General features: G+C 44.3%; 1 protein-coding gene across 1 annotated transcript in view; it reads right to left on the reverse strand.

Moving 5' to 3' along the window:
* KDM2A (lysine demethylase 2A) overlaps positions 1–12,355 on the reverse strand; it is a 104,980-nt gene that overhangs the window by 8,953 nt on the left and 83,672 nt on the right. The window contains exons 13-16 of the mRNA XM_007171047.3: positions 4,656–4,739; positions 2,939–3,208; positions 2,265–2,396; positions 600–689 (exon numbers count right to left, since the gene is read on the reverse strand). Coding sequence (XP_007171109.1) covers positions 600–689; positions 2,265–2,396; positions 2,939–3,208; positions 4,656–4,739 — 576 coding nt within the window. The remainder of the gene's footprint in view (positions 1–599; positions 690–2,264; positions 2,397–2,938; positions 3,209–4,655; positions 4,740–12,355) is intronic.

The following is a 12,355-nucleotide window of genomic DNA, read 5'->3' on the forward strand; positions in this document are numbered from 1 at the left end:
GTGCCCTTAACAGGTCTTGCCTTCCTGGCTGGAGTAACCAGCGTCTTTTTGGTCCTTTGACATGACTGGTGACCACTGGACCAGCAACAGTAGTAGCCTGGGGCCAAGGTCATGGCACTGATCCCCTCCAGAGGAGGGACGGCCTCTGTAGGACACAATTGGGCACGAGGGCAGGGCTTTCTGCCACAAAGGTGAAGATGACAAAAATGTAACCTGCCTAACTGGAAACTCCAGTATACCACCGTATTTACCAGCTGACTCAGGTCACTGCCTCCCCTCAAGTTTCATTCCTCATGAGCAGCCCAAGCTCACCTCATTTCCCTCCTCAAACAGCCCAGCTGTGGCTCCTCTTTTTCAAGGGCCCCAAACTGTAAAAGAACCTCAGGAATTTGCAGACCCCCAAGGGGGACAATATTCAATAATACAAAAAAACAAAATTTAAAATTCAAAAGAAATATAATTAACCAAAGGAAAAAAAAAGATAGCAAACAAAACAGAATAAAAAATAATCTTGCAAATAAAGATGCAAAGGCAAACGTTATCCTGAGCTTGATGCTTCCTTCCTTCTCACAGTGCAAGTTTGGAGAAAGTTCCCTTACCTGGGTTTTCTCTGAGCTGTCTTCCTGGTAGCACTTTGGACACTCCCAGCAATTTGGCAATTCCTCGTTAAGCAAACCCTCTCCATCCATCTGTAGGCAGATAACGATGTTAAAAATCTGTCTCATTTAAAAAACAGACAAAACCCAACCTGTCTCTTAAGCTTCCTTTATCAAACAATAACACAGCCACATGGTTGGGAAGGGTTACCCACTCTTTAACACACTGGTCCACAGGGGAGAAAGATAGAGAACCATCTGGCCTCACTCCCAGACAGTGGGAAACTGGCCATCCTCACTCTTGGTTACCTGATCAAGTTTAGACTCCAAGAGAAGATTCCGAAGAGTCTGGGTCAATCTGGGGTCTCTTCCCCTGACACATACATTCTCCTGAGGGTCTCATGCCACTTTGTAAAAGGAACTGGACACACAGGAACAGTGCCAGTGTGATCTTGACAGTGGGGCATAATGGTTATGACTTAGTTATGGTTTGGGGTCTCTGTGACTCAACTGTTCAGTGAGGATAAATAACAATACCCATTTTACAGGGTAGTGGTAAGGATTAAATGAATTACATACTATGTAAAATGTTTAGAAAAATGCCTGGCATGTAGTAAACACTTTGTATTAACCATTGTCATCATCATGAAGATAATACCTTATTTTATCAAATCTAAGATGCATATTTTCACATTGGAATCTTCTGAAATTGGGCTGCTTCTCACAATTAACAGTGTCTTATAATCACTGTCAGCCAGGTGGCAGTCATAACATAGTTGACACCTTCAGGAAGACCAAGAAAGTACCAGCACCAATGCACTTTAGATTTAAAGAAAACTTAAAGAAGAAACAGGTCAGACCCAACTTCACAGGGTTGTCTTAAAGATTAAACAAGGGAGTGCATGTAAAAGAGTGCTTCTTCACTCCGGCTGCACATTAGAATCACTCGGGGAGCTTTTGAACATGCCTGGGCCCAGAGTCCATGACAGAAGAGTTGACTCAACCTCTGAGGTTGAGGTCTGAACCTATTTTTTTTTTTTGAACCTTCTAACTACTTTTTTTGGCTGTGCTGTGTGGCTTGCGGGATCTTAGTTAGTTCCCTGACGAGGGATTGAACCCAGACCCTCGGCAGTGAAAGTGCGGAGTCCTAACCACTGGACCGCCAGGAAATTCCTGTTACTAATTTTTTTTTTTTTTTTAAAGCTCTCCAGGTGTGCACCAAGCCTGATACAGACTGAACACACATTAAATGTTAGCTGACAGTATTACTCTCACAATCTTTTAGGAACTAATGTCCAGAGATACAATGAAGTATGTAACAGAGGCGCTTAAAGGCATGAGGCATTCCAAAACAGACTAGGCTATTCCATGATGGCCTGGGGACTCCAAACATACCCACCAGAGGCCAGACTGTAAGCTCCATGAGGGTAGGAACCAGGACTATTTTGTGTACCGCTTTATCCTCAGGGTCTAGCACAGTGCCTGACATTGAATACAGACACTGAATCAAGAGCAGATGTCAGACCACTACATGACCCACAGCTGGTGGCCCACAGTAGGGATGCTGGCAGCCTCTCATGACAGATGTTCCGCTTTCCCCTGCTCCACTCAGTATCTTTAGACATTCTATCAGCCGAGACCTCATGGGCCCCTTAGGCCTCTCCTCACCTGGAGGCAGCCAGGATGAACAATCTCGTTGCAGACACAGCATTCCATGAGTTTCTTCTCAAAGTCCTGTGTCTCCTCATTTTGATCCACCTCTCCACAGAGGGAACACGTGACTGAGTGAGGCAGTCTGGGCTACAAGAGGAAAAAGACAGAAACCAAGAAAAGAGCAGGCTTAGATCCTTATCATTTCAGCTTCCCTTTAACCGAAGATGGGACGATTTGGTTCCTGTAATTCTCTAGTAAACACTTGGAGAGCACAGAGACTGGGTGGTGAGAAGAGAGGTTTTGGCAGGAAAAAAGGCTAAGGAAGAAAATGGGGAGCGTCAACTAGCTGAGGACAAGAGACCAAAAGAGATCAGTTTATTTTCAGTTGGCCTGTCCTTGGCCTCTCAGGTCCTTCCTTTCTAATCCACTTAAAGAGGGGACAGACAGCAGTGATTTGCCCTTCAAATGCTGGTCCCTCATTTGAAAATTGGCTAAGGCTGAAAGATTAAATTAGATTATTTTAAATATTAGATACCTTCCTTCTAAACCCAGAGAAAAAAGGGACAAAATGAAGAAAGCCATAAAGAGAGCAAAACCTTGTCTTCCCAACTCTGAAGTCTACACTATGTGTATTTCGGTCCCCTGGTACCACCCCCCCCCCCATATTCTTTACCCAGCAGATCACTCACTGCCAAGCACTGCCGGAGAACACAGGACTGCTTCATGCGACCAGGGCCCCCAAACTTCTTCATGTCCCTGCAGTAGTGGCAGACACCACACTCTCCTTGCACACAGGCTTTGCATTTTCGACATCGCACTCGTCTCCGCCTGGCTCCTGACACTATGGGGGAGGCAGCAGCTGGCCTCACAGGTGTTAAGCGTGGAGCTGGTTTCATAGTGTGAGGCTTTGTGATGGGGATGGTAGGAACCCGCACCTTTGGCCGGGTCGGGAATTTAAGCTAGAAAGAGAAAGCAGTGAGGTCAAACATATCAGGTAGCTTTAAGGACTGGAGGGGGTAGAACATTACACGGCTTGGCAAACTATGGCCAGAGGGCAAACCGCCCACTGCCTGTTTTTGTAAATAAAATTTTATTGGAACAAAACCATGCTCCTTTGTTTATGTTTTGTCCGTGGGTGCTTTCAAGCGCAGTGGCAGAACTGAGAAGCTGCAACAGACTGTATGGCCTGCAAAACCTAAAAAAATTATCTTTATTTATTATATTTATTACCTACATATTATCTTTACGGAAAAAGTTTGCCAATCCCTTCAGACTACTTCAGCCCCATCCCTCTCACTCTGCTGAGCTGCCCTTCCCTGAAGCTTTCTATGTACCAAAGTCATTCCAGGGGCACTCTAATATTTCCTTATCCTGAATATTACTACTCAGAATACATTCCTGAAGAAGACAGTAAACTACCTGAGGGTGAGACGAGTCTTGTTCTTTATTATTCCAAATCCAAGCTTACAACCTGGTACACAGGAGACACTCCAATAATAGTTAAGGGTGGAATAAATCTCTAAGGTATATGTTTATAATTTTAGCACTTGTATTTTACCCTGCTGGTTATCTTTTCAAGAACAAGGACTATGTCTTCCACTTCTTTAATTTCCCACTGTGCCTTAAGTACTTTTCTGACACAGAACACTCAACAGCCAGGGCCAGAAATGCTGTTTTGAGGCAGTCCCATGTGGCCATGCATGAGCCAAGTGGGACGACACTACTTAGGAAGGAAGAAGTGGTTCTTCAAAGACATCTTTTAGCTCCACACCTTTATATTCTGCCTAAACGTTCCTGGAATGTGATGGCTCTGCAAGTTTTAGCTGGGGAACCAAAGAAGGGCCTAATTTATTTGCCGGACTCACGACCAGGATCAGAATGCTATCACTGACCTTGACAAAGAACAATATGGGAAAAAACTATACAGGACCTGACTGAAGAGGCATGAAAATTCATAACTGACAATTTATTAACTAATGGGTAACTGTTTTCCTCTCTTTTCAATTCAATACTGAAAAGTCCAAATTAAGGGGAACCTTGAGAGTGTGGTCTCACTCCAATATAGACACATTCTAGCCTTTTAAATGTGTATGCAATTATTTTAACTAGTTTTACATCAGATGTATGAAAATAATTGAGTCACTGGGCCAGAAGGATAGGAACTGATCCATTCTTGGCATCTGAACCTGGAGGCAGGTCTCCTAGTTTGACAGTTCTGTTAAGAGAGTCACCTCCAAAGATAGCCAATTATCCTGACTTAAGAGGCAAAACAGAACTGAGTAATGATTTTCTGTCAGTTTACACTAATGCAACCAAAGCTGTCTGCCTCTAGTTGTTCTTTTTCTTCCAGGAACAGTAATGGTTAGCCAGCAAAATGTTTCAGCAGCCTGAAGAATAATGTCTTACCTTATCCCTTTTCGGCCACTGTACAATAGGGACTCCAGTGAGGGCTAACTTGGGATCACTGTTGGCAAGCTCCTCCAGCAAAATCTAAGGGTAAGATAGGAGAGAAGAGGGGAAAAAAGGACACAGTGAACAAAGAGCCAACCACTCCTAACAGCATCCAGACTTAGCCTCAGTCCCCCTAAGCACCAAAGTGAAGGGCAGGCTGGCAACTGTCTACATTTTCCCTTCATATAGAGAGAGACTCACTGCAAAACAAATCGAAGATGGAAAAGAACTCAAACGAGTGCAGTACTATCAAGACTTCAAATTTACTTTTGTTTCCAACCCCATACTTGTGTACTTACTGTAACCACTTACGCTACCGCTGTGAAAAGTGTTGTCACACAGTTCTATATATGACGGTAAAACTTTACCTCACCCCATTACTCTTCTACACCAGTTAACGAGTATTATCATGTATTTAAATATTGCCTTCATTTTGCAGATGTTATTGGCAAAGTGGCAAAAAAAAAGGATTGGCTAATACTGAATTAATAATATGAACAGCAGGGTCTTAATGTCTTGATTCAACCCCGGGCTCTGTTCTTCTAAGGCTGATTACAGAAATCTCAATCTCAAATCTCTCTCTCTCTCTCTCTCTCTCTCTCTCTCTCTCTCTCTCTCTCTCTCTCTCACACACACACACACACACACACAGACACACACACACAGAGTTATTTGCCTTTATTCCCATAAAGGGGGGCAGGAACAACCTTAGGGGCAATAGTTCCCATGACTTTAGCCAATCTAGTTTGAATGACTTCAGGTACAATTCTACAGTAAGAAACTGCCACTCAAGTGAGTCACACTGGTTGAGTGTTATTTTGAAACAAATCTTTTATGTTTTAGACAGAAATTTCTGAGTCCCAAACCTTCTAGCAGAACGAACAAAATCCCTCCTCATCTGACCGCATGAGCCCTAAAGCAATGGCAACTGCAAAAAAAACACAAATCCAGAAGACAAGTTACACAATTTCTTTCTGGTTGCTTTAGGTGTATACAGGATATTAACTGTTTCAGGGAAAAGTAAACTTTGATCCTGGACAGGCCAGCATGCCTGGGCCATTTTTAATAATAATTCTCATAATCCTGTGGGGTCTGTGCCTAGAGACCAGGACTTTTTGAAGCATGAGGCATTTCTCTACCAAGTTTTTTCATCCTTAACCTAAGGATCATGCTCCAAATCCAGAGTTGGGACTCAGAAAGACCCTTTAACTCATACCCATGAAGCTCCTCCACGATGATCCCCTTTGCCAAATCTCCAGATGCCTCTCCCACTCCCCCAAGCTGATTTCATTTGCAGACGTTTTATTTACTTCGAGTTGCTATGGCACCCTGTTCTGGAGCCTCCTCTTAGCACCACACTGCGTGGGGGTGAAGAGGCGGGGTGCAGTGCCACGTGGGACTAGGCTCTGGTCCGGGCTCCTAATCTCCCCAGGGTGAAAAATTCAGGTCCATTCAAAACGTGTGCTAGGGAGTGCACGGCTCCCCTCCCCCGCTTCGCACTGCCGAGGAGGAGGACTCTGCCCATTTCCTCTGCCTGCAAGCACTGAGCTGTCCACAAACAGGGACTTTCCACTCTCAGCAGAACAGACTACACAGAAAGATCCGCAATTGTTTAAGAGTAGAAAAGGAACCTAACTATTCACCAAAAGCAGTCTACCTGCAAGACTTCTGTGGGGGACAGGGAAGGGTAGGTGGAGGAACTGTGTCTGTCTTGGGGTGCGGGGCGGGTGGAGGGGGGCAGCTGTTCACACATACACGACTCAGTTACTAGGGTCTGTGTGGGTGTGGAGGGAAATGCAGATTTCCTTCCAAGCCTTATTTCACCGGGGCCATACGACCAAGCACGTCCTGCCTTCATCAAAAAAGGCAGACTCCAGCTGAGGCCCTTCAAGAAACCATATAAAGAAGCCACCACCCTTCACCAGAGGGGGTTTGGGACAGGGAGCGGGGGTGGAGTGCGGAAAGGCTGACGCCTATCTAGGCTCCTGGCATTCGAGAGAATGTTCAAGCACAAGCCCACACCCGACACAGCCCAGGAAGGGGAAGAGAACCGCGGGCGCCTGAGTAGAGAAGGGGAAAAGATTCCCAAAAGCCAAACAACCCAATTTGAAAGCACATCCCACCAGGAGAGGGAACAAGTGCAGTGACGGCACAACCAACACCTAAGCATTGTCCCGGACTCGCTCGGCAGGCAGTTCCTCTGCCTCTTCACCGAGACAAAGTCCCTACAGTTACATACACCCCGAACCAGAAAGGGTTTGCCGCCCGCCTGCCTGACCTTGTGTTTCTCGTCGCTCTGGAGCTGCCGAGGCTCTTGGTTGAAGTTTCCCCAGCGTCTTTGTTTTGCTTTCTGTATTGGAAGTTGTGCTGAAGGACTTAGGTTTTCTGCCTCTAGGAAAAATCCCAATTTACTTGAAAATTCTGAAATCTCCCAGAGCAGCTAAGGCAGGACAGTCGGGCTAACCCCTTCAGGTTACCCAGAGGGAGCGGCGTGCAGTGCTCTAAGCTCCTTCTCGAGCCCTTCAGCTCAGCCGCGGCTTCCTGTGACTGCGAACAATGCTGCTGCGTCACCCACATGCAGCTCCCAGAAATGCTTTGCAACGGAAGATGGCAGGAGGGGAGCCGAGCTCGAGTGAGTGAGCCAGCAGAGGGCCCAGCGTCCTGCGGCAGAGTCAGGAGGGGGTGTGCTGGGCAGGCGCTCTCTGCCCGGCGATTGGAGGAGAGCCTGCCGGGGAGGTGAGCCGGCCACGCCCCGCCTTCTCCCTCCCACCATCACCACAAGAGGAGAACCCAGTGCCGGCCCCCAGGGCTCTGGCTGGCTGACTTCGGAAGGCGCCAGCAAAGGCAAGGCTTTAACCCATTCCAAGTCTGGTCCCGCGTTCGTCCTTGCCTCGGTCCACACCCTTCCCCTCAGGGTCACCTCTTATGGTCACGGCTGGTGCTCTCACTGGCTGCACACACCGATCTCTCCCCACTCTCAGGCAGACAGCGAGTCGCCCGAAGTTCAGCCTCTGCAGCTGAGCCAGGCCCCGGAGCTGAGCTCCTCTGGAGTTACCTTCACTCCCTGAACAACCGGCCTGCTTCACCTGCCCCTCCCCCAGCCCAGAATCCAGAACCAGCACACGTTCCCAGAAAAACCTTCAGAATGACACATTTCAACCAATACTGAGGTATTCAATACAGTACGTCTGTTTAATATCAGCTACTTCCACAACAGATCCCGGCCTCTGCTCACCACCCGGGGAGCCTCCCACAGTGAGAGAACCGCCTGGGCAGCTCTGCTGGCAGTTCCCTCGTGACCAAGTCAGACCAGCTGAGGCGCAATCTCAGGTCAAGGAGCTTTACTCTCCTACCTTGGAACCAGGCACAGGGAACCAGGGGAAGCGCAGCTGCCAACTCCACACCTGCCAGTCTCCTGGGACCCTGACCCTTGGACTACCCCGCCCTCAGGACACCAGCCCTCCCGCACATCTCCTATGCCTATGCCAGTCGTCTGTTCTGCCTGCCTCTTTCTTGATATTACCTGGATGAAGCAGTCAGCCTCACATCCTGTCAGACACCTTCATGCCACTTCTGATAGCCACTCGAGTGACACGTGTCACCCACTCTCCACGCACCGATCCACGGTCAGGGTTAAGCTCAGACGGAATGAGCACTCTCTCAGGCTACAGTGTCCCATATATTGGGGCCAGATTTATGTAATTTTTAGACTCTAATAAATGTAACTTGGCTTTTTTGGAAATGACAGAAGCTGCTTTGAAATAAACATCTCAGGCCACTGAGAACCTAGCTCTTAACCACTGGAAACGTGCTTATTTATTCTAGCTTATTCCAGGACAGCTGTTTCAGTGAGTTTCTGGTGCAGTCAATGGCCTAATAGGCTCTCTGGGGCCTGGGGCTTTGGATGCCGGGCACTGCATATTTTAATTTTTACAGTAGTTTACCAAGGAAAAGGAGGGACTTTCGTGCTCTTCTGTGGAGCTCTTCCTGGAAATGTTTGAATGGTCATTCTAATCCTAAACCTCATTTGCACTTTATCTTAAGACTCAGAGACCCTGTGTAATTAGTCTTAATCAGTGGACTGCCTGGGAAGTCCCTAGCCTATTATGTTAGAAAAACCTTCCTTAACAGTGTGAGAGGTCTTCTTGGAAAATGCCTGTTTTGGTCTTAGTGTTATCTAACCTAGAGGGATGATGAAGTATGCACAAATACTTGAGAAACAAGTTACTCCAAAACAAAACAAAACACAAGTTCAAGTTGTAGCAAGCAGAAATTCTAAAGGCCACCGGAAAAGGACAAAAACCAGACAGGGCACTAGGAAACTCACTCCCGGTAAGTTTTCAAATCACACATTAAAATAAGACCTAATTTTTTTCTCCTATTAATTCAGAATAAAAGATAGGCAACAAAGATGAGAATAAGAATATAACGTTATATAATACAGGAATATAATGAAAATATTTTTAAAGAATTGTATCTATTTTAACCTAACCTATATGCCTTGGAGCTGAGTTAAATTATTTAAAACTTTTTAGTCAGTAAGAATATGTGAATTATTACAAATATCTTGTCAGTAAAAATTGCAAATGAAGTTTTATTTATACAAGTTCTTTTTTTTCCTCCTTATCTGGCTTAATGGACTAAGTTCTAATTACACTGGGTCCTCTATCAGCTCTTCTCTTTATTAGTGGCAGAATCACTCCCAAAGTGTCAGATGAAGGAAATTTCTGATTAGTGTTTCTGTATTTATTCACAACCGTAACTCTCTGCTTCAGTCCCATCATACTCCTGGGATGGAGCTTAGTGTAAATTTTTACATCACAGTTACAAAATAAAATGTTAGAATCTTAGATCAGAGCAGCAGTAGCCAATTGTACCACAAAGAAAAAATTTCAAATTTATAAATTGAGAGCTTTCATTATTTAGATGATGTTGTAGTAATCAATCTGTATCATCTAACAGGAAAGTTTATTAACTGGTAAATTAAAAAGACTGGCACCTCCTTCCCTTAGAACAGAATCGACCACCTGTAAACCTAGAAGGCACTTACTTTCTTAGCCCACTTAAAATGCCTGCTCCACCACTGGACTGTAAGCCCCCTGAGGGTTTGGTCCACAGTATGTTCGCATATTTATACCAACTCTAAGCCTGGTTCCTGGCAGAGAGTAGGCAGGCATTATTCACATTAGTGGAATAAGTGAATTTCATAGATTTGTAACAGTTAATTTTTTTCTGTAATAATGATACTGTTTATTAAGTACTTTACTAACATTATCATTAATTTTCACAACATCCCCACTGAGGTAGATGTTATTTTACAGAGGAGAAAACATGCTTTTATAGATCTAGTATCCTGCCCAAAAGTCACATGTTTGCCAAGCTTATCAAAATGTTTTAGAGAAAATAGGAAAGTAGACAAATATTCAATAACCCTGAAATTGTTTCATTAAGTGAGCTGAGCAGCCAAATGTATTGATATATTAAAAGCTTCTTTATATATACACACACACACACACACACACACACACACACACACACACACAAAGAGCTCCTTTATTACCAAAATAAACACAAACAGAACAGTAAAGTCTGATTAAAACTTCAGTCTTCCAGCCGACTCCCACCATCTTGCTATGACGCACTGTCAGCAGCTGATAGGCCCCCCTCCAGCCCCGCTGTAATGCACATACAAACAAAGACACTTTTTCTTACATTAATGGGATTGCACTATACATACTGCTCCAGGTCCTGCCTCTTTATTCAACATTTCTCAAGGACATGGCCTCTCAATTTTAGATTAGGAGCCAAGGTTACTCACACCCCTCCCAAATAGGACTTTACACATGCTCATTACTTTCCCCTGAACTCTGCCAATAAATCAACACTTTTTAATGCCTCAGTTTTCATCTAATTCCCTTCAAACTCTATACTCTATGATCTTTCTTCAACACTGTAGAACATTTTAGAATCTTCAAAGCCCTTTTACCACATCAGTAAAATTGACTTTTCTCCCAGGGAATAGGTAATTACAGATGTCTCGAGATATCCACCAATTTTCCTCTCATCTCTTCTCCTAGTTATTTGTGAGAGTCATATAGGCTACAACAAGAAACAATCCCTCTCTCTGCAGGAAGGGTAAACTCTGGGCTTGCTTTTGTCCTTTGCTGCAGTGTAGCCTTCTGTGCTACCACAGTACCAAGTTCTCTAGCACTGCAGTCTCCAGCTGTGCAGTGATTCGGCACCCACCCAATCCAATGCTTTTTTTTCTTTTTGGTGATGCTTAGATTCTCGAAGTATTTAAGCCATAAACTCAGTGTTATCTAAAGCTCAGATTAAATATAACTGGTCAAATGTAGGAATAATCCATTTGATCTTAAGTGAAACTACCTGCAGAACTGGGTTCTAAATCTTTTGTCTTCTGTTATCAGCTACATTTTGACTATGGTATTGGGAAAACAAGAGAAGGGAGAATTCAAACAGTCAGTCTATGCAGTCATCCTACTGGGCCACTCGTTCCTCATGCTCTGGTCTCTATGCCACTCTGTCTTAGTGAGCAATGGCAGCCATATTTTCCATGATTCCTGATAAACAGGAAGCTCTCTCTAGACACTTTTCACAGTGTTAACAGTTCTCTTTAGATGGCTCTTCTTAACTCATTCCCTTTCTTGCTGACTCCTTTTACTCTGCTTAATATTTGACACAAATCTTTCTACATTTTCCCCTACCACTCTGCCTCTGCAAATATCCTTATTCAACTACATTAGTTAAGGGAGTTTGTGTATTTCTATCATGACATTGGACCTGTACAACTGGTTAGTGAATTATAATATGACTTCCTACAACTGAATTCAATGAAATCAAATCCATCTATAGACATCCTTTAGGATTAAAAAGATATTTTTCAAAAAAAAAAAAAAAAAGAAAGATATTTTTCTTTTTCATGAATTAGAGATACAGATTCCCCAGGCCACAAGAACGTTAGTGAGAGATAAACTTACAAATCTTTCTTCTTAGGGTTCCTAAAGGCAATTATACAAGTTAATAAGTCGCCAAAGTCACGATTTAATGTTTCCTACATGCATCCATGATGGAATAGCTACATGAAAAAAGAAACTTCTGGGGAGTTCCCTGGTGGCCTAGTGGTTAGGATTCCAGGCTTCCACTGCCGTGACCTGGGGTCAATCCCTGGTCAGGGAACTGAGATCGTGCAAGCCGCGCGTCGCGGCCAAAAAAAGGAGAAACTTCTGCAGAAAAAAAGATGATGTTACACTCAAACTCTCAGGGAAACATAATTATATACATCCCATCACAATGGAAAAGAAAAAATGTAAGTGCCCTTTGTTCACTCAGGGGTGGGAAGTGAGTTTGGGAACTGGTTTGTGAGTCTGGAAAAGTAGGCTAAGTTTGTTTTGCTGCACATTAATCATTACAGATATAGGACCACACCCACCTGGAACTTTGTTATTTCCTCCCATAAATACAAGCCACAATGATAACTACCTGCCTTGTCTAGAACAGCTTTATAAAACCAAACTATAAAACCAACTGTCCAGCTTCTATCACTATGGAGAGGACCAACCTCACTAGGGTACCACCCCTTTTAGTCTCTTAAAGTTTTTACCATTTCACTGATGCATAAACAGTAAGATATAATT

Source organism: Balaenoptera acutorostrata, chromosome 9 (genome assembly GCF_949987535.1).
Source record: "Balaenoptera acutorostrata chromosome 9, mBalAcu1.1, whole genome shotgun sequence".
Classification (NCBI taxonomy): Eukaryota; Metazoa; Chordata; class Mammalia; order Artiodactyla; family Balaenopteridae; genus Balaenoptera; species Balaenoptera acutorostrata.